The 27194-nt window shown below is 40.6% G+C and overlaps 1 protein-coding gene across 1 annotated transcript; it reads left to right on the plus strand.

The window, feature by feature from the left end:
• The first annotated feature begins 2061 nt into the window (after positions 1 to 2061).
• On the plus strand, positions 2062 to 26754 carry LOC135467888 (uncharacterized). Its single transcript, XM_064745800.1, has 4 exons — positions 2062 to 2622; positions 21785 to 21919; positions 22051 to 22144; positions 23208 to 26754. Exons 1-4 carry the CDS (start codon positions 2309 to 2311, stop codon positions 23394 to 23396), a joined length of 732 nt encoding a protein of 243 aa, XP_064601870.1. The 5' UTR covers positions 2062 to 2308; the 3' UTR covers positions 23397 to 26754.
• The last annotated feature ends 440 nt before the right edge of the window (positions 26755 to 27194 follow it).

A 27194-nucleotide genomic window follows, 5' to 3' on the forward strand; every position in this document is an offset into this window, starting at 1 on the left:
CACATACGAGCATCTCTCACCGATCTCTACATGTTTTGACTAGGGTCTTACAATGAGATAAATAACTTGTATTTTAATTCAAGAACAAGAATTACAATTGGCAAGATCACCTTCACATGTCAATTCCAATCTATTTAAAAACGCATATTCTCAGCTGCCAAGCTGCCTTGCTTGTGGACTTCATGGACATGAACGGCTTTGCTTGACAAGCACCACTAGGTCTACGCAGAAAACTGATGTGCTGAAATAATAAAAGAGTAGGCCTACATCGCGGTAGACCGACTTGTTTAAGGCGGACAATGCATTTCCCTGTATCAACAAGGCAGCTTATTAATAAACAGACTCAAAATTTAAAATAAAATACAAAATACAGCGTGCAACCCAGCTCTTATATAGCCTAGTTGAGTTCTTTCCATCTCAACTGCAACAGCTATATGGGAGGCATTATTCGAATACATGTACTTAATCTGGGCAGGGTGGAACTAAGGCATGCTATATATACGCTTCCCTTGTTGTCTAAAAGAACATTTGGGACTGAGAAAGTATAATTGGCAGGCCACTAAAGTTAATTTGCGGAGACCCCTATAAACAGATGAGATTATAGCGTAACCCTTAATTATTATTGATCAGTTATGTTGGGGCCCCAACTTGTAAACTCGGTCCCCGACTTTCAAAGTGAGTTTTCAAAAAAAAAAAACACTTTTTTCACCATGTCATTTGTTTTCTCTTCCAAATTTTTTTTTCACCATGTCACTTTTACGGCTCCGTATAAAAGGATACTTGTTGCGAAGGATGACATTTAGATTTTATGATATCTACGGCCTTGGCGAATAAATCTAATACGGAGCAGGCAAGACTAAAATTGAACATAGTGTAGCTTCTGTTGTAACATTTGATTTAATATACATGGAGGTGTTACTTCATCTGGAAAATATAGACCTATGTAAAAAGTATAAACTGACTTGCACCTATAGCTGTCTATAGGCGTTGATTTACTGCACGAGGCTCAGTTCTGGTGATATAATATATGTTATATTTATTGATCATTTCATATTCCATTTCAAACAAATGACGTCGAGTGGATTTCATATCGAATAATATAAAAATACTTCTTTTAATAATGTATTGCAAAGACAGCAGGTCTTACACATGAAGAAATAATAGGCCTACTGTTGACAAGCAAATAAGTGCAGAAATTATAATTTTCCCGAAACACACAACCCAAAATTGTCCACTGGCACCAATCAGATTTGATTTATTCGTATCAATATTGAGTCAACGTTGCCATTTTCACGGGCCAATTGTGTTTCAAATAATTTGAATTATTAAATAAGTATGGACAAAAATGTGGCACTATCACAAAAGAATAATAATAATAATAATAATAATAATTTTAATGAAATTTTAATTAAACTTTTTAAAATGAATTTTTGTTTTCGGATTGGTATGGGCATAGTCTTTGTTTTACAGTTTGATGAGGCCGCCTGGCAGTTGTATAACACTGACTGTACCTTTTCCATGCAGTTGTCAGTACCAGTGGCTTGTAAACTGTAATTGGAGCAAGCTTTGTCATGTTGCACAAAGTCATAACTCGAATAATTACCCTCGTCGTCTACTATAAGTTGCTGAGTTTTACTACTTGTGACTATTTTTGTTTGGACATGGAGGTATACCTCCACGGTTAATTTTATGGACAAGGTAGACGGCCTTAATGCGTGTATGTAAATTACATACGCCCTGGCCTTGGCCGAGTGTAATGTTCCAAATTTGCGTTGTTACATTGTTCTAGCATTCGCTTATGTAAAATGTACCAATCTGCAACTGCATTATCACCATGTCCGCATGTAAACAGTTTATGTCAGCATATTTAGGTCGATAGATAGTTTAATATTCGAAGGTCAGATCAGGTGAGGTCAAAGGTCTATCAGTGTGACGGGCTGCCGATCTCCATACAGTCATACCGCACCTAAAGTGCACGTGACGACCAACTCCACGGCATGTACGTAAGTTATGTCAGCACCCTCGATGGCTGCTAACTGAGAGTAGAGGGGTTTCGTTCCCAGAATTTATCCACCAGTCGTCCTGGGCAGAGCAGGGTCAGGCGCTAAGTGTTGATAACATGTATTCGTCCTCGACTGAGCGCTAGGCCAGCCAAGGCCGTTTATCGAACATGCCTATCAGCTGACTACTCTGCGGCGGCTCCATTCACACTCGCCTGCTCTGAGCTACTGACGCTCGCTGCTTGTTCCCTGGCTGTCGGCGAGTGGCTCCCAGCTTTATTACACAAAACAGACGGGCAGAAGACAAGATGAGTGTGCCGAAATTTGTACCAAGGACAACCCAGCTCTTGTCGCACACCCTGGCGGTGATTTTCGCCCTTAGTACATTCATTCCTCTGGGACAGCTGTACTACAAGTATGACTACCATTGCATTCTCAACGCTAGACTGACAGTTTCGATATCCCCGAACGAGAGCTCTGTGGCAAGAATCGGGGACAAGACGGGGTGGGGAGATGGCAGTCTCTGTCATTTCACCATATTCCTGCCTGTGTTTGTGGCTATTCATGCTTTTGTCTGGGGATGGTTCACCATTCACTTGATTAGAACACTGAAAGAGACTGGGTAAGTAACCACGTCACTGAAGTACGTTTGGTCCTTGTACTGATGTGTCGTCGTCAGCTGATTCATGACTTCATTCAGGATATCAGCAGGTTTATTCATACTGGGCTCACGATGTATGTAGAGTGCATATACCGCATCCGAGATATCATGATGAGATACCGCACCTAAATCACGAATTTAGCAGTGTGAAGATGCAGATGGTATATATAGTGATATGTAACATAGCCTACATATATATATATATATATATATATATATATATATATATATATATATATCATGAAATTCAAATTGGATATGTATCGTTAACTCGGTTGCTGCTTTAAGTCAGGAAGATCGTCAGGTACAAACATTTTCACTGTGCCTATGTTGTAAAACACTGATAAAGTAATTAACCTAAGCAAATATTTCGTGATATTTAAAAACCATAGTCCCTGAATGTGTGGAGCGTGTTCAATCCTGACAGTTGAAAATTTGTTGTTGTTTTTTTCTGTTGATATTTTTTGAGGGAGGGTGGTGGTGGGAAGGGGGAGGGTCTACTTTGGTATTCCTAATCTTGTCACATTCATGGACGATTGTATTTCAACTGTTATCCAGTTTGTGAAAGAAGAAAAAAACTACCTGTATTTAAGCACATGTGTACACATGATCGTAGGCCTATTAGGCCCTATTTACCTAAAAAAAAAAGAAAAAAAATTCAAATTTTGAATTACACCTGCAATTACAAAGGGATTTATTAATGGTAATCATAGGTAAAGCGCTGAATAGCGTCCTGCTATACCGTGATCGATCTAGATATTATTGTAGGCTCATATCTATTGTCTGTGTATCTTTGTATAGAATGCTATAACATACGGCAGCTAATATAGCCCCTTTCCCGCGCCTTCAGCCAAACGAGCTGGTCCACGCTGTGCGGTCTAGTCCGTGTATTGATCTTGTATAAATATATATATGCTTAGCTTCCTATAGAAGACTATGGTCAGTCCAGCTTAATTTGACCTGTAAAGCAATTGGATTGGAAATGGATATGAGTAATATAAGTGAATGGTGACGACCTAATGGCTGCTATCGATGTTTTCCATGTGCTTTCTGTGGGAAGTTTTGTCTTCGCTTGGTCACTACTCTGTTAGCTCAGGGTATTATATTTAGCTTTGGTTTTCCTATTTTCGTTAATGCTTTGGTCCAGCGTCACAGCTATAGGCTGAAGAAGCACGCTGTACAACACATCTACTGATGCCCACGCTCTCGATGCCGAGCAACACGTCCTCGCGGTTAATGACTGTCCCTGACCCGACCACGATTCTCGGCCGAGGGCCATCAGTCAGCGTCTGTTACTAACGTGAAGTACCTCGCGATTCACCCGCCGAATAGCGCCAATTGATAATATATCCCCATCAGCATGTTTGGGTGGCACCCAGACTTCCGGCTGTATCCAGCGATGATTTTCAGAGCAAATCCAGTCCGATCCGCTTCTTGCTGGATGAGTGCACAAAGGTGCCTTGCTCGAGTCTGCCAGTTTCGGCCAGCCAATGCGGTCACGACCATGCACTCACCGCACCGCCGCCATGCATGAAGGCTTTCGTATAAATCAGCGGAGTGCATATTTGCATTTAGGCACAATCTTAAAATCATGTAGTAATACATTGACTTGCACTACATGCAATAAGTTAAATTAATAAAATTCATCTCCCGAACCACGAGTGCAGTGGTATATATGTAAACTGGGTATGAAGTAGTTGTTTATATACCGGTACGCAAGTTCTCTATATTAAAGCGCGACTGGGTATAGGGAAGTTTCCTCTGTGTAAATGTTCCTACAATCGTAGAAAACAGCGGTGTCTTTAACAAGACAAAGGCAATGCTTGATATCGATCTGTTGTTACAACAGGTGCAGGCTGTTACTATACCGTTAGCTATATGTTATTCACATATACGTGTGTCATATTACCGATAAATGTGATTAACTCTAAAGCCGATATAACGAACAATTAACCTAATCAAATAATAAATCTTTGTTATCAGTAAAGAAAGCAAGAAATAATTTCAAAATGGACTGCACTATAAATCTGCAGCGGCCATAACCAATCTTCGAATATATAGTGTACCAATCGTCCACCATGATGGGCGTTCCAGGTCAATAATCACAAGCATGCATGCACTTTTAGACGTGATCGTAATGCCTGTATATTTGTCGGTATTGTTTTGCGGGACCCATCAGCAGTATAAGGACGGCTAGTTTTGGACGTCTAGTTTTGGACGTCACACATGTCCATGCTTGATAAATCTGTCGTGACAACAGTGCATATACCTTATTGATTCTGGGCGGTAGCATATCCATACTAATTTACCGTAGGCGATGTGTAAATTGGTGTGATTCGATCACACATGGGTGTATTCCGCCAAAACCTAATAATAATAATAATAATAATAATAATAATGTATATATATATATATATATATATATATATATATATATATATATATATATATATATATATATCACAGATTCAGGCATGTTCGACAAGGCATGTATGATATACGTTGTTTTTGCTTCACGTGTTTCTGATGTCATCATTTTATTTGTTCAGCAAGCCTGTCCTCAAACCACGCAATATTTAGCCAGATTTATTGTTTTCTTCTGTTTGTGATATGTATACATATGTATGCTGTTGAGACCACAGTTACCAGGCTGCCGAAGAATGAATGAATAATTTAATGCACGCTGGAGTATAAAAAGCCCATGCAAGCACGGCGTAAAAACAGCCAGTGGATGTAATAGTGGTACAGATTATGCTTGTATGTGTGTCTCCCTGACGTCTGTCCGTCTTTTCGACAGTCCACTTCTCCCGCCAACCAGTGCTGGCGTTCATGTCCGCCTGTCCGTCTGCTCGTCTGTGCACATCTCTCCGGCCAGCCGGCTGCTCGCCTGTATATCCACCAGTCCGTGTTTTCGTCTGCCAATCCACCTACCGACTCGCCTGTCCGCTTGTCCCCCCTCTAACCCCTGCTCGTCTGCATGTGTCCGCCCGTCCATCTTTTCGTCCGCCAATCCATCTACCCGCTCGCCTGTCGGCTGTCCTCCCTCTAACCCATGCTCGCCTGCATGTATCCGCCCGTCAGTCTTTAGTCGGCCCATCCATCTTACTCATTCGCCCGCTGGCTCACCACGTCCTCTGGCCGACCCACGCTCGCCTTATGCACCTTCATGGGTAACGTAACAAGAGATACGTTAAAAAAAAAAACCTCTTCCATACAGTTATGCAGTTTTGTATAAAAAGTAACTTTTTTTGTTATTTCAACATACCGTATACTGTAGGCGTACATTTTATACATGTTTACTTGACAGCTTGCACAATACGTGAGAAAATGTATGTCCATATTTTACACATTGTACAAATAAGTCTGGTCGTATACAGTGGTAATAAAACCCTGTCTCATGCAGGTATAGAAATGTGAAGTGACCTATGTCACCAATAATATGTGACCGGGCAATACGGAATGTAGATAGCCTCCAAGACTGGTTTATATGCAACTTTCTATTTGCAGAGCTGGCTTTGTACTACATACTCTTGACCTGGCAAGTTTTGTTTCACCGTTTCATAATTCACGAAAATGTACATCGGCATACACAGTGCACAATGCATGCAAAACTGGTGACAATGTGCACGCTATCATGCTTGAAGCATCAACGAGCATCAGTGTATATATAAAACTGTCCAAAATCTCTCAACTATGATTTTTTCATAGATATTTTTTTTTAGTATTAAAACACGTTAACGTCACCATAGTGGGTTTTCAAACAGCACACCTGTAGGTTATGAGGTATACGTGTAGGTTATAATGTATACATGTGACTCATAGACTTAACTAAGCAGGTATAAATTGCGTGAACAAAATAAAAACAGGCTTTTCAGGAGATGACGTTGGCAGCAATGTAAAATGTCGTGTGCCATCGAGTGTGACGCGAAGAAATAAACCGTATGTATATATATATATATATATATATATATATATATATATATATATATATATATATATATATATATATATGAATAAGAGCTTTTTAAACCTGAAATAAAAAGTTAACTTTTCTCAAAGATGCCCAAAAGACACGCGCATTATGTATCCAGTCTGTAGAATATATATAATTAAAAAACCGGATGTGCCCGTTATTACACACGTGACATGTCATTTATTACCAGTCATCACAAACTGTATAACCTGACCCGCCAGATACACGGATATGAATTTCCACATGGTTTTTCTGCATTTTCATTTTTTTAACACCATGCAATGAAAATCCCAACATTCCTGTTTTAATGTGTAATGCAGTGTCTGACAAATAATTTTGTCGCAAATCTCTGTTTATAACATCATAACTGTTTGTTCTTATACAGCAACATAAATAAAGGACACATTTTCTAATTACTGATTTCCTGTTTGTTGGGGGTTTCTTGTTTTTTTTTTCTCTTTATTTTAGCTGGTCTACTTTTTGGCCGGGTAGCCTTTTGTATCATGCATTTTGTGGTCGTTAGTTTCACTTTACTGGCAGGTGGTCCAGCTGTTTGCTTTTGTTTCTCTTAGTGGAGGATGGGGCTTTTATTGAATAAACAGGTCTTGCAGAAACCTGCACATGGTTGTTCGGCTTCCTTCCACCCAGGCTGTGCCCTGGTTACCCCCAACCACCCATCCCCACCCCCACCCCCACCCCACTCCACCCCACCACCACCACCACTATATACTATACAGAAGCACTGGAAACCGTCCCCAGCGACAAATCACATGGGTATATTTTCTATATCAAGCTACAAATTGCGGTCTATTGGCGCCAGAAGCCTACATTCCCACTGTGGAGTGGTATGTGGAATGATATATTTGTGGCTTATGTTATCAGGTTGATTGTCTGTATATTCTGTGTGGGGGTATCCTGCGTTATCGGTTGTCTGGATTAACGTTACGGCTTTCAGTGGAATTACTAGTAAAATAATCCTTTACATCGATGCCTGATCAGTGCAGATATAAGGCCAGTATATATAGCTAGCCCTCAAGAGTTGTAATAGCGTTTTATGGTGGATATTCTGTTCTTTTTCGAAGTCTACGAAAGAGTTAGACCACAGGTGTTGCATAAAACATTTAGACTGAACTGAAAAACGAGTATAATCGTGCATTTTAATTTGGTTAATACTGAATACCACAAGACTAAGCGATCTACCATGCAAGACGTGCAAAACGAGGTATCGACGTGCTCTGATGTCAGAGGCATGCATGTGGCATTATTTAGTCCGTCCAACTTCAGAGCCGATAAAATGTTTTGAATATTAAATTAGGGGGAAATTTTCGTATGGAAAGTATGTTACATGTCCCGTTCTAGACATTTATTGGGGATCAAATTACATATATTATTATTCCTTAGCTTAGTTCTGCATTTAGAAAAAGCTGGCCAAATATTTCAACAATGCCCGAACTTTAAAGGAGAAGAAAATTTAAAGTTGACAAATTATAAATAAAGTCAGCGCAAAAATCCGCTGTGGGCGACTCCATTTTGCATAAGAACTAGTCCTGAAGTCTTCTGTGTTAGGAGGAGAATTGCCGTCGGATACCGCCGAAGTGCATTTCATGCATTTCCGGTAAAACTCGTCTTCCCAGAACGAGCGAACAGTACAGTTAGTTTTCCGCCTGACGATCGGGAAACCGGAATGTTGGACGTAGGTTCCGAGTTTACTCGAACAAGCCGGCTCTCATTGGCTGACACAAGATGCAGGACGCGACGGGCTCGGCGATTTATGCCAGCTTTGCCGTTTTCAGGCTTTACGTGTATGTCGAGGAAAAATGGCAAAAATTATGCAGTAGGCAGCACCAGATAGAAAAAAAAATGTGCTCTTTTCAGCCTATAGTGTCATGTTTTTAGGTTTTCTTTTCCTTCAATACCCTGGATGAAATACATGCTTAAAAAGACATGTATAGTACAGCTGTTCAGATAGTGGTACTGATTCCTGTTGTTATAAACCTGTATGCCTGACACCCATTTGTCAAACGTTATGTGAACTTTATGAACAGTTCTAGCACTATACCGTTCAGATAATATCTTTCATCATGCATGCATAAACTATTAAATATTGTGTACAGATGCGATCTGGCCCTTGTGATTGAATTTAATCTCTGGCGTGGTGAATTGAAGCTATGAACAGGTACTTGTTGAGTGAGTTTTTAATGTATTCATCTACATGATGTGTCAACTTGGATTAGATTTTCCAGACTTGGTTATTCTAACAACACTTTATGTTCACATCTACTATATATAAAGTCCTACCCTTATCAGTTGTCACCAGCTGCTAAGAGTAGATGAATTCATCTGGTGCAATATCAGGTCACAGGGTGTCCCGTTTCATATCTGCCACTGTGATACACACATAAAGCCCAGATCACTAATAAATTGGATATTAAGATAATTGTCATTTGAAAATGGATATAATAATGATGGGTTTGTGAAATGTGAAAGGTATATTCTTCAACAGTCGCACATTGGCCTGTAAGCCTTGATTGGTGATGCGTAATAACGTAACATATGGCTTAATTGATGAAATTAATGGCTGTCACATGGTGCAATATTATCCCAAATGCTAAGCCAGCACTACCAAGTGGTGACACAAATGTTTAAAGCTCTAAGTTATAGGACGTTCTGTGCCATGCAAATCCTATCATTGCTATGCCCAGCCCATCAAAGGTAGTTCTACTCCAAATGCTAATAGCTCAGCCAAAGGCCTGCAATCAAACATTTAGATTGAACTTAACAGCTAGTAAGCCGGCATTTTAATATGTATGAAACACTGACAACGAAAACCATAAAACAAAACGTATTACCAGAATGAATGTTGTTCTGCTCCAAACGTTATCAGCAGGGACCAGGTAGTTCTGCCCCAAATGTCAAACCTCGCCCTTAAAAGGTAATTCGGTTCCAAATGCCAAGCGTGAACCACCAAAGGTAGTTCTGCTCCAGATGATAAGCCTTGCCCACCAAATGTAGTTCTGTTCCAAAATCTAGGCGTGAACCTCCAAAGGAATGTCTGCTCCAAATGTTAAGCCCTGACAACCAAAGACAGTTCTTCTCCAAACGTAGCTCTGCCCCAAATGTTAAGCCAATACCATGCACCAAACGTAAGTGTGCTCCAAGTGTAATGCTTTGACCGCCAAACTTAGTTCTGCTCCAAATTCTGGACCACCAAGGACAGTTTTTGTTGGGATTCGCACTTTGAATCTTCCTCGCATCCATCAATGCTGATAATAGCCTCTCCTTTCATGTAGTCAATTATGGTCACTTTTTACATGGATGTTAATGGCTGTGTAGGGGATGGGTCTCGTGAATGTTGATTTAATTTTTGTTCCGTTCGCCCTTCACTTTACCGGTGCTGTATGATTGATTGGATGTTTAGATTAATATATAGAATTGAGAGTATGATTGTTAATAGACATTTCTGTTTGATTAGTAAATGAGTGAACCTTGCAATTACAGCGTTAATGGTGCTGTATATATTACCAGCTACATGTAGTCCTTGTTTGCCCAAGTATGTTACACTTTCACAATCTCAGCGGTTATTTTCCCTTCTCTATGGTCAGTCCTGAAAGGATGTCGTCCAGTATGTGTTAAGGAATCGAATAACCTCTGGTATAGAGAAAATGGTGTGTTACGGTGCATCGCTAATGCTGGAGGATTCGGGTGACCTCTGATATAAAATGAATGTTTTAATACCGTGTATCGCTATTGGTTGGGGATTCCGATGATGTCTGTTATAGAATGAATGGTCTAATACCGCGTATCGCTATTGGTTGTGGATTCCGATGACGTCTGGTATAGAATGAATGGTCTAATACCGCGTATCGCTATTGGTTGTGGATTCCGATGACGTCTGGTATAGAATGAATGATCCAATACCGTGTATCAGTATTGGTTGGGGATTCCGATGACGTCTGGTGTAGAATGAATGGTCTAATACCGCGTATCACTATTGGTTGTGGATTCCGATGACGTCTGGTATAGAATGAATGGTGTAATACCGTGTATCGCTATTGGTTGGGGATTCCGATGACGTCTAGTGTAGAGTGAATGATCCAATACCGTGTATCAGTATCGGTTGGGGATTCCTATGACGTCTAGTGTAGAATGAATGGTCTATTGCCATCACTACTGCTGACGGATTCCGATGTCCTCTGGTATAGAATGAATGGTCTATTGTCATCACTACTGCTGACGGATTCCAATGTGCTCTGGTATAGAGAAAATGCCCAGGGACCGTGCGTCTGTGTCTGTGGAGGATTCGTGTTCTGTTTTTTGGTGCTTAATTGGGTCTCGACTGCAAATGAACATGGACGTGTAAATATATATATATATATATATATATATATATATATATATATGCAAATTTCGGATTTTATAAGAGAGACTTTTCTGGGTATAAAATGGGGCTTTACAACTGCATGGGCAACATCTGGCATTGTGTAAAATGTCAGCTCTTTGTATGAGCACTTCCTTTTCGTTAATGTAGCCGTTGGAATGCTGCTGTAGTTTGTTTGGCTTCTAACGAGACATGTTTGTACAGTGATTTACCGTTGTTTGCCGGAGCGGTTAAAACTCTCTCGGTCAACAGTCTGCATTGTCCGAGAGGCTCTTTGTGCTAATGGCAGCCCTTCACGAAGTGAAGGTTCTATCCTCTTCCCATTGCCCCATAGTTAATGTTGCACTCTGCAGGGCGATTATGTGGATTGTTTGGCCACAGGAGGGACAGAAGATTTATACCTGTTCTCGACGATTTCTTAATGTTTCCAGTGCATGAGGTTTACGCTCTCCCGATATCTGTAAGTGTTTGATAGGAGCTGTACGCTGTCCAGGAGCGTCTTGTTGATGCTTGCTGAGTTGTAGGTCTCACATGTATGGTGATTGTATCGGGGTTGAAGGAGGTCGGCGCAGGGGGAGGAGGGGGGATCCGTACAGATCCGTACAGATCCACTGAAATTCTGTGTTCACACCCCTTTTATGTGATTACAGAATCTACCAGTATTTTAACCAGATACACGAGTATCTCACCCAATGTGGGGGAAACTTGTTTGCCGGTTGATAAACAGAGCTTTAACCATAAGCAACTCGCAGCCTGGAGACACGTAGAGAATGCAAATTCCTGTTCGTATCCGACCATACATGGAAGGTTACGCACTCTCTATTAAGGTTTCATTAATAGGGAGTGGGTTGGTAACACCATTATTGTCATTTATGGTCACGTGGACTTTATGGGCGCTACTCCTATGAATCACTCGTCGAGTTGGCTCATACGTGTACATGGGTGATCATCCATAATGCTTAACTCGGTCAGTGTTAAAGGGCTTAATACAGCAATATACTCAGAAAGTGTAACCACGAATAACGATTATAAATATAAAAGAAACCGATTAGTAGGGTTGGCTAATTCCCAAAATCTATCTATAAATATGAACAAATGGCATCTAAATGTATTACATTGATTTGAAAACCTGTCAGGTGGTACTTACATTTTTTATGCCTTTGATCTTTCATTTTACAGAGATTCAGAATTACGTTAACTAGGCTTTGTGTACGTTTGCGTTCCCATTGACCCTTCAGCCATGCAGGTGTTTATGATTTCCATCTAACACAGAGACACAGGCTTTCCGTCAAATGTACGAAAAAGCGGAAGTCGCCGCTGGATGGGAAAAGGAGTGCAAGCTGGGTCTGCTCTCTCGAGAAGTGCATATTCCCCACGGGATTATGTTATTGCGTGGTTTATTTGCACTTATACTCGATTATTATTTACGCACCTTATATCTTGGTTGTTCTACACGCGTTCCTCTGTTAGGAGTTTTAATATCGGAATTTGAATCGTATAGCGTATATGCTATGCGTCTTTCTTATGCCTACTTAATTATATTCGTCCGGCAGGAATAACCCTCGCCTCCCCGGAATCACATAACGGTTCGTATTTATGATTATTAAGTTAAATGGAGATGCCGGACTGAAAATCCTCAGTCAAATATGTGTTTATTCCATGAAGCGGCGTGAAGGACAATATAGAAAAGAAAAATAAAAAGATACAAAGCTGTACCAGGCTCCTGCATCTATGGCTCAAGTTAAAGGCCTACTGCATGTGAATGTTGCAGGGAAGAGATGTTTTCTTCTCAACCAATTAGTTCGCATACAGGCTGAAAGTGTTTGGCATGGCATGATCGCCAGCTTGGATATATCAATAGTTGCAAATAAAGCGCAGCTGGGATACATGTTTTGATTGTTGGCAGTTTATAAACTAGCATGGTACACAAGCTGGATACAGATTTCATTCATTCGACTAAAAGATTGACGGCTTCTCTTTTAACGAATCAATCTTAATTCCGTACCTGTATGCTTTCTCAGTTGGGGCCGAGATGGTTAGCACTCCAGCGCGGTTCCATGACGAAGTGGCCTCTCACCAACGCGGTCGCTGTGAGTTCGTCCAGCTCGTGGTTGCATCCTCTCCGACTTTACGCGGGAAGGTCTTCCAGCAACCTGCGGATGGTCGTTTCTGACCGGTTTCCTCCTACCATAATGCTGGCTGCTGTCGTATAAGTGAAATAATCTTGAGTACGACGTAAACCACCACTCAAATAAATCAATAACTTTCTCAATTCTTTGGTGGTGTATACTGAACGTTGTTTTGGTATTATTGATAAGAACGACCGTTTTGGTTGACGGCTGGTACAGGAATGTTTTGTCGCACAGATTCTGAATTAAACCCAGGTATTCCATTTAAGAGATGAAACACTATAGCAACATGGTCTGATGTCATCTCCTGTGTTCTGGATAATAATGGCTGTCGTGATTGGTCTCTGTCCTCTTAATTCCCGTGGAGATTGCCAACATGTTAACATTGGACACCTCTTATATACAGTATAATTATACTTTCGTTGTGTTGCTTCAGATGTACTGTTCATTGACCAGACAGACTTGAATACAAAATCTACGTTACAGAAAAGAACAATGGTATCATTTTAAGATGTAGTAACTGACATTGAGAGCAATGCAGCGCATCAAGCTCGACATTTAGGACAACTGCCCTTACGCCTGTTGATTTCCAGATGTGCCCGCTTCTACATAAGCGTTTTTGAATCGGCGCTTGTTTCCTATGTAATGGATATAGTCATGTGCAGAAGCCATGTGGCGAGCCTTGGCAACGTCGCTAAAATGATCATCTGGCACTGATCCGTCGTCGTTGTTTTAACATAATGGCAGGAAGATATTCCCTCTGTGAGCGATGCCCCGGGCGCACAGCCCAGTTCCGATTGACTGTTTTCTTTAGCCCGTATTCTTTTCCTTTCCGACGAAGACAATATGTGTGCTGCTGAATCGTCATGAGCTTTAGGACAGCCATATACGTGTCTTTTCTTAGTAAGTGAAATCAATTTAAATTTGACCTCGACGACCATATCTATCACGTGATGATTGCCTGTAAGACTGGGCTGTATACATGGGGCTATCGTGCTATCTTGACACGTACCGAAACTTACCCTATACTGTATTACAGTCCTGTCACGTTTATGAATATGTGTTATATACTTTTCAGAAAATATCAAAAAAAATTATATCCGTTGCTGGCCCTTGTATATATGCTGAGATTATATAAAGAAGGCATTTCCTGTGATGTGGGATATTGAGACAACCTGGATAACAAAGTGTAGTGTGATACAAAATACAGCATAAATTATTGTCAGTCAGTGAGTCTATCAACAAATCAACCTGCGCCATATTGTTTGCGCCAGGAACAGCATGTATTACATGGGCCTATTTACATGTATTAACTGTATGTGTCCAGACATTCATTTTCTTTACGACGCTTTCGTAGCATAGTTTTACCTGTCTGTAATTAAGCTGCTTGTGTGGCACATACGAGAGTGGTAAACCGACACTTCCCCTCTCACATGCATGTCTGAATGAGGTTAGCATATCGCATGCATGTACACGTTGTATGACTATTAAAATGCTTCCATCCATGACTTCTATAATCCCTGCCCATCCATTTACGTACCTTATATTTGTTATCCTTTTGAGAAGACAAAATATATGTATATATAGGTTGGACAAGTGCTTTCGTTTACCTGGTATAGATAGCTGGTTGCCCCTTGGGCTTTATCGGGATTCCCCCAGCCCTGAAACTGACAGACGTCATACAAATAAGGCATTCTTGAGTACGAGGTACAGCACTAATAAAATATTAATAAAAGCAAACGAAAGGGTCAAACAGAAACGTGGCGATATAGTTTCGATTCAAAACGTATTCTAGAACTTTCTACTACACAACAATTATAACCTGTGTTTGTATATCGAAGACCACACACACCCTGTATAGCTGTGGCTGAGATGCGTGTACCGCCTCTATAAATTGATGACCTTTGCCCCTAAAGTGCATGAGTCCTAAATAAACGACCATAGGAAAAGTATTTAGGCTTATATAGTTAAAGAAACAATATTTCTTCTTGTCCTTCTTCTCCATGTGCTCTTTCATATATATATATATATATATATATATATATATATATATATATATATATATATATATATATATATATATATATATATATATATATATATATATATATATATATTCACGACGACCTAGTTTTTAATTCAGCTATAGAGTTGAAGTGGTCTATGACTTGGCATGTGTCATCGGCTTAGTGTAAAATCAGTGACCCGGACAACACAGGTATAAGGCAGATTAGTGGTTCGTCAAGCTCAGGTATGGGTCATCATCACATTCTTCAGCAGGTTAATTGCTCTCTCTGATTGTTTGAGGAATGATTTTGACGTGAGTACACTTCTTCAACACTGAGAAGATGTCGTGACTTTGTCGTGACGTGAATTCCATGTATAGAAAAACGTGTGAATGGGCGGCGTAAGCCTTCGACGTATGTAAGCACAACTATAACAGAACTCATTAAATGTTCGCATAACATGGCAAAGGCACCGATAAAAATGTGGGTCAGTTTGAAGATCAGCTTAACATTATATTCCTGAAAGGAAATTACATGTACATATACGGGCGGGGATTCAGGTTATGGTATATAGATACAGAAACCGATTTGATCGATGAGTGACCTATATATATGGGCATGTAAAGGCTGCCTGGAAGTAAGCTCCATTTCAAAATGTTGGGAACCAATTATCAGTGGACGAATTTGGAGGGATGTGAAGAAATATAAATATAAGACTACAGCCTGGGGAGTACATAAAACCAGACCAGCGACGACAGTGTCTAAACTGGCCAATGCTCGCACCTAGCTGGTGAAGTCTGGCTTGTTGTCAGTTTACTTCAGGCTTTGTAATCTTGCTGTTCACGCAAGCACATAGTAACAACACATACATTCCCTATAGAGCATCATGCCATAAGGAGCGTTAGGGGAGCGCTTCGGGGGCGGGAGATCAAGGGTCAATCCTGGGTCGGCTTACACGTAAGACTTTAAAAGAGGACGTTGTAGCGTCTTCGCTTGGCGTTCAGCATCAACGGGAAGCTTAACGAGTGGTTGACCCGTATCAATATAATTGCTTGGGTGGGACAGCTTACTTGCCTTCGGCAAGTCGTCTCAGTGAAGCAGCACTAGATGAAAAAGTGGTGGAAATCCGTCCTGCAACAAGGAGGCACATTACATGCACTCCAATTGCAATTTGTTAAAAACCACTGGTCTAGAAATACAGAAAATGCAAAAGACACATCACAGTTTAATAAACAACCACAATAAAACAGTGCAAAGGGACTAGGGAGAGACTTCGTGGACGTCATGTCCTCACTGAGCCGTATTATGTAGGTGTCGGATCTGCATTATATGTAAAGTATTGCGTACTGGAATGATGGCAGCTTACATCGACAACAGGTGACTGTTAGGACAAGGAATGTCTGTTCAGCGAGCAGTAATCATTCTAACGTTCTCTGTATGTAAGCTCAATGTAATCAGCGGTGCAAAACCCACAAGCAACTTGGAATGTACAGAAAACGCATATATGTGTCTAACCGTAATTGTCAGGCCAGGCAAGTTATACAGAAAAGCATTGCAAATTCTTACATATTTATGTACAATCAGAAGATCCTCCTGCACAGTCCCATCAGTACACACAGAAATCGCTTATAGAAACAGCTGAGCTGACTGCATACAAATATTTGACATTTATCCTATAAACATAGTCAAACCCATCAAGATCCCCATGCCTAACACTTACCTGACGGATACCCGTATATCCCCGTGTCATTCAGTACTAATGTGCCAATTTTTATTCTGATAAAGACGCATTACCCGAGGGAAGTGTAATTCACGAAATGCTCCGGTGCAAATTTCATTGTTTTATAAACCCGCTTGAAAGGATCTGAAATGAAAAACAAAAATGTTTATTGAGGCCTATGGCACATTTCACCTGAGACCAGCTTCATTGGCGTAGGATTCTAACGCTCTGCAGATCGGTATACCAACGACCGTGTTTTTAATACAACTCTCCTCCACAACGTTGTAAACGTTGCTATATAGTGATAGCAACGTTTACTGGTCCATCATCATGCAGATAATACATCCATGTAATGCTGTATCTAGAAATTCTAGATTCACTACGATAATATGTTCACGCTTTGTTCACAAATGATTCAGTGAAGGGAGCACTAGGCATTAAGACTCAAACATTCATGTACACAGTCTACATCATGTATAGTAGTAAACCTTTAAACTACTTTATGTGTCATGATTACTCCTACCGATCCCATTTAAAAGTGAGCTCAATCTAAACTCCACCAGTAGTAAATGGTACTAGGTATCAGGCTGATTTCCTTGCTTTATTAGTCAAAGTCTGACAAATGCGTCTTTAGATATATAATACACATTAATTATGTCTCTCTAGGGCGGGAGAAATTCCCTTATTGTGCTGCTCGGCGTTCGTGACACTTTTGTGAACACATGGACTGTATCTCCTGAACTTAATCTAATCCAATTTGAATTAAACTTTACACAAGAAGCCATTATGGTTTTTATGTAGCTCATTACATTCTGGTGGCTGAAGCCGACCTTTGACCTATACTACTTCCAGCGATGAAAGTTCACCCGAATGGGCTGTATAGGCCTGAAGCATTTCCACTGTGTACTGAATTGAAGCTTGGGACATGGCTTCATCTTTCAGAAAAATGATGACCATTTTTGTCCTATTTTGGAGATTTGGATTGATTCCCCAAAACTGTATGGCATTGAATTGAAACATGTGGCTTCACCATAAGGAATTGCAAACCGAAGTCCAAATCATGCTAATTTTACTGTAGAAAATTTATATAGTCTGACAACTTACCTACTTTTTTTTCAAAACTGTTCCGAATTAAATACGCATGGCTTCCCCCAGAAAAATTACAGACCAAGATTGAGTTTTGATCGTTTTTGTTCTTTCTAGACTTTTTGACATATAGCTTTTATTCTGACGACTCAGACCAGGAAATGAGACGTTTATACGCATTGCAAAAGCAATATTTCCAGAATGCTTCTTTATCTGATTGCTTTTCAATTCCATACAATTGAGAGTTTTACACATACAATGTCAGGCGATCATCAGCTTTATGGGGGCAGGAAGTTGGAAAACGACAGTCCCTGGCAAACCAAATTTCCTTCTTGCATGTGACTTAGAGACTTGCACACCGTTCTAAACCAGGATTTAGGACTCGTGTTCTTGGCAATGGATCACTGACGATACATTATGAAGGTAATCCCGTCTGTTGCCCTGTTAAACATGTGGATGTTGTGTGGGAAGATAGAGCTAGAGGGAAATAATGATGAGTGTGTGTTTTCTGCGTAAACGTCAGTGTTACGGTGGCTTTTTTGACCGTTTGTCATTTTGAACACTACATGAATTCTTGGGTAATAGAAACTATGTAGACAGCGTGCAAATTTATATGTCGCGTGAAATATTTCCGAAGACCTACGTCGTGAATAGAATTAGAGTCAGTCATTGTCTCCAACGAACTTTAAATTTGAACGAAATTGAGCTGTATACCTCAAAGAAGTAAATAGTTGATTCTGAATGTTATCGCTAATCCTATATTTAAAGAGTGTTCAGATCGTCGAATTTGCTACATTTCCATGACACGGTTTATGTTTTGAGCAAGTTTACATTTGTGGTTGGTATTTCCGGTCAAAAAGCAAGTGCATTATGTAACAACATGTCAAAAAGTCAGTCTTGACTCTATAGTAGGCACGGAGAATGATAACTAACAAGCAGCAGTTGTTCATCTTTGTCTAGTAGCCCCGTGGAGAACGTAAACATTTTGACATGTAGTTCGTGTTCATCGATAAGACATATGCAGACCGTTACGCGAAACTGGCGTTCCTCCATCAGACAACAATACTACTGTTAGCGAATCTCCCCAAGGGGCACTTCCGCCTGCAAAATGCCAAGGTTACAGACAGGTACATTTCGTAGCAGGAATTTTGTTTTCAGTTGTAAAATAAACAACGAAAGAGCGAAGGAAAAGTGATGTTATCTTACGTAAACGCAAGAAATGTGCATGCCCATTGTCTGCCATAACATGCATCACACATGCAGACCTCCTGTATACATTCATACACATAAAATTCTAACATAAAATGACGGCAGTTTTGCTGCAAACGATATTTCCTTCTAAGCAACAGGACAGTATGACCTTTCCTGCTATACACATAGTATTTGTAACACGCATGAGTCTTTAGTATCCTCATAACCTGACGTCGTAAATTCGCCGCCCCTATATAGACGATGCCAGCACGGCGGTTTGACGTTGTTGACTTGGGCCATTTGCAGTAGTGGCTTGGCGTTCCTGTCAGTATAGTGTAAGTGGCGTGTACGCTAACGTATTATTCCTCGAAACAAGTCAGTATATTAGCTCTCTCTGTAAACGAGCGATTGAACTCATTTATCGGAGGTAAACCAATTACGCGTGATGATAATCTGATGTGTAACAGTTTTAGTCAAGCATCAATAAAGTATAAACATGCAGATAGCACACTTAATCCGATCGTCATATGATTGTTAAGCACGACTATAAACCTTAACCGCTCACTTAATCCCCGGCTGGAGGCCATACAACGATGTCATGCACAGTGTTTGCAATATTACTACACCATGTTCACACACAGTCACAACAATGAGACGAAAGTGCTGCTACCACTGAAATGTTACGAAGGAAACATCAGATATCACACCCAACCCAGTCTCATTATACTGACACCGGGGCAACCAGTCCTGTTTACTTGCTCTAACCTCTCAATGCTGAACGCCAAGCCAGGCATCAACAAGTGTCAATTTTAAGGTCTTTCACACGGACCATTAGCCACCGGAGCCGTCTTTTAAGTTTAATTACGCACGCAAAATGGCGTGGTATTGAATGTCGGATTTTTGTCAGATGTGTAGGAAATTGATCATTAGGTTATCGGTGTTTTGCGGTCAGATCCTGAAAATACGGAAAAGATCGTTTGCACGTGCATGTACACCAGCTCAACACGGTACAGAAGTCGTACCAGTGTGTAGTTTTAATCTTGGCAAAACTACATAACTGGACTAAGAAAAGAAATAAATTCCTTCAAACAATATAAAAAATATATCTTATGTCTACATAAATAACTAGTCACCCTGATGAACAAAATTAAGGCTGCTCTCTTCCATCTATTTGACCGCGAAGTGTAGTTATATATGCGTGACTGCATGATGTACTTTACGGTGTAAGTAAAACGTAAAAATACCCAAAGCCATGTTTAAATCTCTAATTCACTACTGCTTATAGTCATGTCACTTTCATACGTGTTTTATTTCCCACATAGGGATATCCTGATTGGGCATATGTATGTCATAGTTAGATGTCTTATTTTCCCGGGTGTCTATGTATTTGGAGTTTAATGATATGGCGTCATGTTCACTTCCTGAACAGTTCTAGGAAGGTCATGTTTGTAGAAAAAACAGACTTCATTGCCGTAATGTCTAACTTTATCTAGACTTATAATTTATTTATTTGATTTGATTTGATATTTTACGCCGTACTCAATAATATTTCAGTTATACAACGGTGGCCAGCATTATGGTGGGAGGAAACCGGAGGTGGGGGGGGGGGGGAGACCCACGACCATCCGCATTGGCGAAAGGCTCCTGGGTCATTATGCTGCGCTAGAGCGCTAACGCGCTAACCAACTGAGCCTCGGGGTCCCTCTGGACTTCTAAAATAGCACCATAGTGTAGGTCATTTTCCCAAGATGGTGTTACCTGGAGAAACAAGAACTGTGGATATTCTACACACAAATTAGCTACTAATATTCAGTATCTATCCACGATGGGAACGATAAACCTACAAGTTTTATTTAATAAGTCAAAAGTATGGAAATAACCGCGACAAGTTTGAGTGCAAATCTTAAAGTGCATCCCATCCAGATTCACGTGCGTGCCACACAAAATACCTGTACGTCATGATGGGTGTGATTTATTACATAATTCTCATTACACTTGGTTAGAATTCCTTATTTATTCGCATTGGCCCAGAAATCTCCAAATGCTTGTTTTAATATAGCATTTGTAATACGGATTACAAAAGCTGGATGGATCTGGTTGATGTATGTTGTAGTATGTTCTGTCACAGAAGAAAGGTTTGACTCCTGGAATTGTATGTCATGTCACAGGAGTTAGGATTGACTCCTGGAATTGTATGTTCTGTAACAGGAGATAGGTTTGACTCCTGGAATTTTAGCATGTTTTGTCACAGGAGATAGGGTTGACTCCTGGAATTGTAGTATGCTCTGTCACAGAAGAAAGCTTTGACTCCTGGAATTTTAGCATGTTTTGTCACAGGAGATAGGTTTGACTCCTGGAATTGTAGTATGTTCTGTCACAGGAGATAGGTTTGACTCCTGGAATAGTAGTATGTTCTATTACAGGAGATAGGTTTGACGGCTGAAACTGTAGTATGTTCTGTCACAGGAGATAGGTTTGACTCCTGGAATGGTGGTGAGAGGTGAGTTTCCTCCGAGCACTCAGGTTTCCTTCACTCATTTAGGTGAAAAGTCACAATTTTAAACACCAATCAATCAATCAATCAATCAATCATACCATAGAAGCGATACTAAAGCCAGTATTTTTGTGTTTGTGTTGCAGGAGGGAGCTGGCCCTGTATCTGCTTATCTTCGTCGCCCACGCCCTTGTCTGTATATGTGCCTTTGTGTCCAGTGCCCTGCTGTCATCCAGCGCCAGTAAACTTTGCGCCAACATGAGCATAGTTCCCTCCAACAAGTTAGTATTAATAGCTAAGAATGTTTAAGGATGCAAACCGATTACGTGTACCATAAAAGGAGTTCAGCATTGTCAGAGTTAATAACACATAGGGAAGCTTTCTAATGGTTACCTATGTCTTTATGTTCCAGATATGCCTGTCTAGATCTCGCGACAAAAGACTGGTCTCTGGAGACTACGTCAAAGCGCACTTTATCCCCTTTTGCCAGGATTACTGTTGCGCAGGTAAAAAATTGTAACCCTATGAGGGTGGGGGAGGGGGCTTGAAGTCGGCAACTCTCAGTTCCCCCCTCCACACACTACATTGTAGAAGCCGTCATATAAAGCGTAAAGAAAAGTGAATTACGCATGATGCGAAATTTATTGGTCAGTCGATAGACAGTGTCCTTAAAATGTTTCACACTCTTTTGAATCAACGTGAGCAATACTGGACATAAGGCCATGAACGGTATGTGCGTGTGAAAGGTGCGCCTATAGACAATCTATTGATGCGCTAATTTTATGGACCAAAAAAAATATCCATAAGGCCACAAATGGCTCACCTATTCATACACTGTACATTTAGAAGTCCATATTCTTCAGGACACAAAGCTGAAAGGTTCTCCTCGAGTCGAGAGACCCGGGATCAAACCCAGGTCGGGTCACACTAAAGACTTTAATAAGTGATACTTGTTCCTGCCTCGCTTGACGCTCAGAACTGAGAGTTCAAACCAAGGAAACAGGACTGGTTGACCAAGTGTCAGTATAATGTGATTGAGTGGGTTGTCATGTCTGGTGTCTTTGGCATGTTACTTCAGTGGCGGCATTGAATAGCCCCGCTACAAGCAGACCCAGTACATGAACACGCACCTCTTGACCCCTCGTCGTCATATGACTGAAAGATTGTGCAGTATTAACTAAAAATCCAAGCCTGCAAATTGAAAAGTACTCGTAGGCAATCATTTTTGTCCGAGATAAAAACCCTGTTCCATTCAGCTGAGGGAAAAAAAGACTTTTGTTTACACTCTTATACTGCTCTCAAGTGCATAATCAAGGAATCATTCTGAAGTTGTGTGTCGTCTGTTCAGACGGGATATTCATATTTAACCTTTATGACAGTTATTTGTGTGAATGAATAGCAACCGGGATGTACACAATTTGTAAACAAGAAGAATCGTAACAGTTTTCGAAGTGTATAAAACTTCATGGCCATCTTTGTTCGAAACTAGATGAATACATGGTCTTGAAAAAAGCGAGAGTACTCAGAGCTCACCCACTGTAATAGCACTACTGTTTCTTCTCCCCACAGGTCAGCTCTTGGGTGATGACGATCATGGCGGCTGTGCCCTGTGGGGTGTCTATATATTACATGCTGAAAGCACCCGCCAACTATCAGGCCATGCCCCTGAAGGTCACCACAGGTGTGAACGGCCCGTTAACAGATAACGAGGAGTCGATGGCAGATGATGACTCCCTAGACCGCAGTTACCCAATATAATTTACCCTGGACACTTCACTCTTCGGTTTGCAGAAAGAAGAACCGATTTAAATTCCAAGGAGAAGCTTCCGGTACACAACTGTAAAGACTGTGGGACGTGAAATCAGATCCAGGTGATATTAAAAATGGCCAATCTTCGTGCCCAGGTGATGACTTCGAGCCAGGAAACATCTGAGAAGATTGATAGCCGACGTGTTGGCCTCATTAGCGTTCTAGATACGCTACCTGCGGGATGAGATGGCGCTGGACTTGAAACATTCTCACCTTTGCACTGAACCAAAACCTGTCAGATAAGAGCATCTGCAAACAACAGAAAAAAAGTCAGTGGTTGAGGGCAGGGGTTAGAATGTTTCCCACAAGCCTCTGGCTACCCTAGCTTAGTATCGACCCTGTTGCCTTCATCCAGAGGGTGACTCCCACAAACAACATGGCCATCTTGGCATCCGGGTAAAGAGTCACATCTTGTACTGCCTACCTTCAACATCAAATCACACGGTCTTGCATTTGATTGGTGGGGCCCAGACAGCTTATCCAGTCAAATGGGTGCTCTGCCTATTCCTAAAATAGTTGATTTGTGTCGTTTTACGATTAAAAATAAAACACCACACGTCTCGTTCTGGCACCGGAAGCTAGCCACAGCGCTTGGCCACCAATGCCCCCCGTCCCGTCGACCAGTCTGAAATGTCATTGTGGATTGTTCTCGCTGGGCCCTTTTGTGACGATGTTGATTCTTAGAATTAGCACGCAGTGGATGAAATTAATTAGGAAAGACACTTATACTGATGAGTTCGTGTATTGTGCCAAGGCAGTAATTTTCTGCAAAACGTCATCATGATTACATGTACCCATTTCATGTCAGCTTCCTGTTGTGATGACTGCACCTCGGCTCCCAGGCACTGTGGTAGTGCAGTTAATCTTCTGTAAAACGTCTTCATCCATCCCTGTTATGTCATTTCTACGCTGCAACATACAACCATTCCGCCAGTGCAGGTAATTGTCTGTAAAACTCTCATCTTGCGTACATTGATCCCTCTCAAGCCATGAGTCCGCTGCCAAGATTCGGCTTCAGCATGCAGAAGTGACTCCTTCAGAACGGGATTTCTTGTGGGATTGAAAGTAGCTGAGTACCCTTGTACACGACGGCTGACAACATACATTTCTCCCATGAACTCATCAGAGTATTGTGATATTATAACAAACTTGTACCAGGAAAATTGTTTACCATATGTTTAACCACATTGCATGCTTTGACATTTCCGGAGTACCAGACAGAGAATACTTAATTGGCATTTAATCTAAAGAGTGGACCAGAAACACACTATAGCTGCAGTTGGCAAACGTAGTGAGATATTATGTGATTGGGTAATTTGTGATTATCTGAAATCTAGTAAGAGATATTAGAAATTATTTATTTATTTATTTATTTGATTGGTGTTTTACGCCGTACTCAAGAATATTTCACTTATACGACGGCGGCCAGCATTATGGTGGGTGGAAACCGGGCAGAGCCCGGGGGAAACTACGACCATCCGCAGGTTGCTGGCAGACCTTCCCACTTACGGCCGGAGAGGAAGCCAGCATGAGCTGGACTTGAACTCACAGCGACCGCATTGGTGAGAGGCTTCTGGGTCAATACGCTGCGCTAGCGCGCTAACCGACTGAGCCACGGAGGCCCCTATTAGAAATTAAAATAACAGAATAGGGAAAAGGTTCTGACTACAACCACAACTTTGACGTGAACCATGACGTGCTCAAGAGTTCCAAGAAGCTGTTCTCGCAAGTTCACGTGCGGAAGCCTGTTAACCAATTAACCAATCAGAAGTCATCGTTTTGAACAGCCGAATGTCGTTGGTATACTTGACATATGTGACGATTCCGCTGCCATGCTGACTATCTATTGGACGCCTGATGTGACGCTATAGACAAACGAGATTCTGCGAGACTACTAACAACTGGGGTCTTTGTAACAATTGTAAATGTTCCAGCGGCGTACATACGTTGTATACGTTAATTAAGTATGTGTCACAGTTGACTCCAAACAGTATTATGAAGTCATACCAAATTCGATCTATGTTGAATGTCACCATACAGATCAGGAGATTATGTGTTTAATTTATTTACTGATCAGATTATCATTATTATTATTATCGTTGACTGAATCCATTCTTAATTAATATACATACATATGTTTGTCAGCCGGTTACAGTGTGTTTGAAACAGGTTAAATTGTTATCGTTTAATTTATAAGTAAAAATACATATTTTACTTTGATATTAATTAACGCGCGCCTATGTATTTCCCGTTGTCTTGACTTTGGGGTTTTGATTATAGCGTGTTCATGAGCTTGCGCAGAAAGTATTTAACTCCTGTGCGCAGAAAATACCGAGAGATTCATGAAACACATTTGCATTTTCTACTTTTATATGAAAAAAGATTAGACTATTTTTGTATTAAAAAAACTCCTGTTCACTGAAATGCATTCATGAATTTAAATTAGGCAGGTGAAATGGCTGGTTGCAAGGAAAGTTAAAACACATTATCACATATAGTAATATCCACGATGTTGGTTTTGTACTTTAAGTCCTTGCAGACATTATGCTTCAAAAGCTTTCCAATATCGACGACGATGTTTTGTAGTTCGAAGTGTTCGCAGGAATTATGCATCAAAAGCTTTTCCAATAGCGACGACGAATGACATTCCATTAGTAAAAGGAAATGTTCTGTTCATTACAGCGCAAAAATTGGGCTGTAAATAATAACTCTATTACCTTATTAAATTTATCTGTCGACTGTTTAGGAATGGAGTAATGTTTTCTTTTTTATTTATGGCTGTGTTTGATCGTGTAAGTCAGTGACCTATAGGTGTACAAGTTACCAGGTATTTCAACAAGATCCAATCAACTAGCCAACATGCCTTCGGAAGACGCTGTTATATATATCCGATGTGGCGTTCAACACAAATCAAACGCATGGATATATACTTAATCAGTGGAAATCGAATGTTGCCAGCACTTGCAGATGGGACATCGGGTGTAGAGTGTATTGCGAACTTTTTTGCTCTATATATACATAGGAGTTAATGCTTCTGAAACAAAGCCTGTACTAGTTGTTGTTTTACTTGGATGTACATGTAGTTCTGGCTGGATTCAGGGTTAACCAGTGCACTTCGTTCTGCTTTTCTGTTCAATCGATTACTCGTGTTGGATCCTGGTTGTGAAGTTTGCTGAGGAAACTTAAATGTTAAATAAAAGAGCTGTTCTAATGATCACGGCATATACAGTGTATGCCTTTGTCCTTTTTCTTTTTGTTCGTGTGTACATCTGTTTGTATTCCTTGTCAAGAATGGACGTCAAATAAATGGGTGTTAGGCATGTTGTGCTGTTGTGCAATAGCAAAAGAAAAAAGTCATTCTAAAAAAATTGTTGAATCTAACAACGTCTGTTGTCTGAATGATGCTAAAATGTATTCTACTGATACAGCTGCTTATTCTGTTATAACTATAGCACATCATCTTTTATTTCAACATAAAGATTTTATTAGACAAACAAAATATTATGTTGAATATGACACATTGTTATGTTATAAAAACAGATTTCAATCCATAGCATCACTCAGACAACACACTGTGTTAAAATTAACAGATTACTGGGAGTAGGCGGGGGTGGGTGGGTGGGGCGTGGCGTTTGGAGTGCAGCTTCAACCGTCTATATGCATGAAAACGTCTCTCTGAAGTACTGGACTCTCAAATACACATGTCATATCTGACATCTGCACTTCGGATTTCTCTGTTCTCTCTAC

The sequence above is a fragment of the Liolophura sinensis genome, chromosome 6 (assembly GCF_032854445.1).
Source record: "Liolophura sinensis isolate JHLJ2023 chromosome 6, CUHK_Ljap_v2, whole genome shotgun sequence".
Taxonomy (NCBI): Eukaryota; Metazoa; Mollusca; class Polyplacophora; order Chitonida; family Chitonidae; genus Liolophura; species Liolophura sinensis.

Coding starts and splice junctions, on each gene's coding strand:
- LOC135467888 (XM_064745800.1), top strand. CDS start 2,309: ATGAGTGTGCCGAAATTTGTACCAAGGACAACCCAGCTCTTGTCGCAC. Junction 21,920..22,050: donor AGCATAGTTCCCTCCAACAA/GTTAGTATTAAT, acceptor TTTATGTTCCAG/ATATGCCTGTCTAGATCTCG. Junction 22,145..23,207: donor CCAGGATTACTGTTGCGCAG/GTAAAAAATTGT, acceptor TTCTCCCCACAG/GTCAGCTCTTGGGTGATGAC.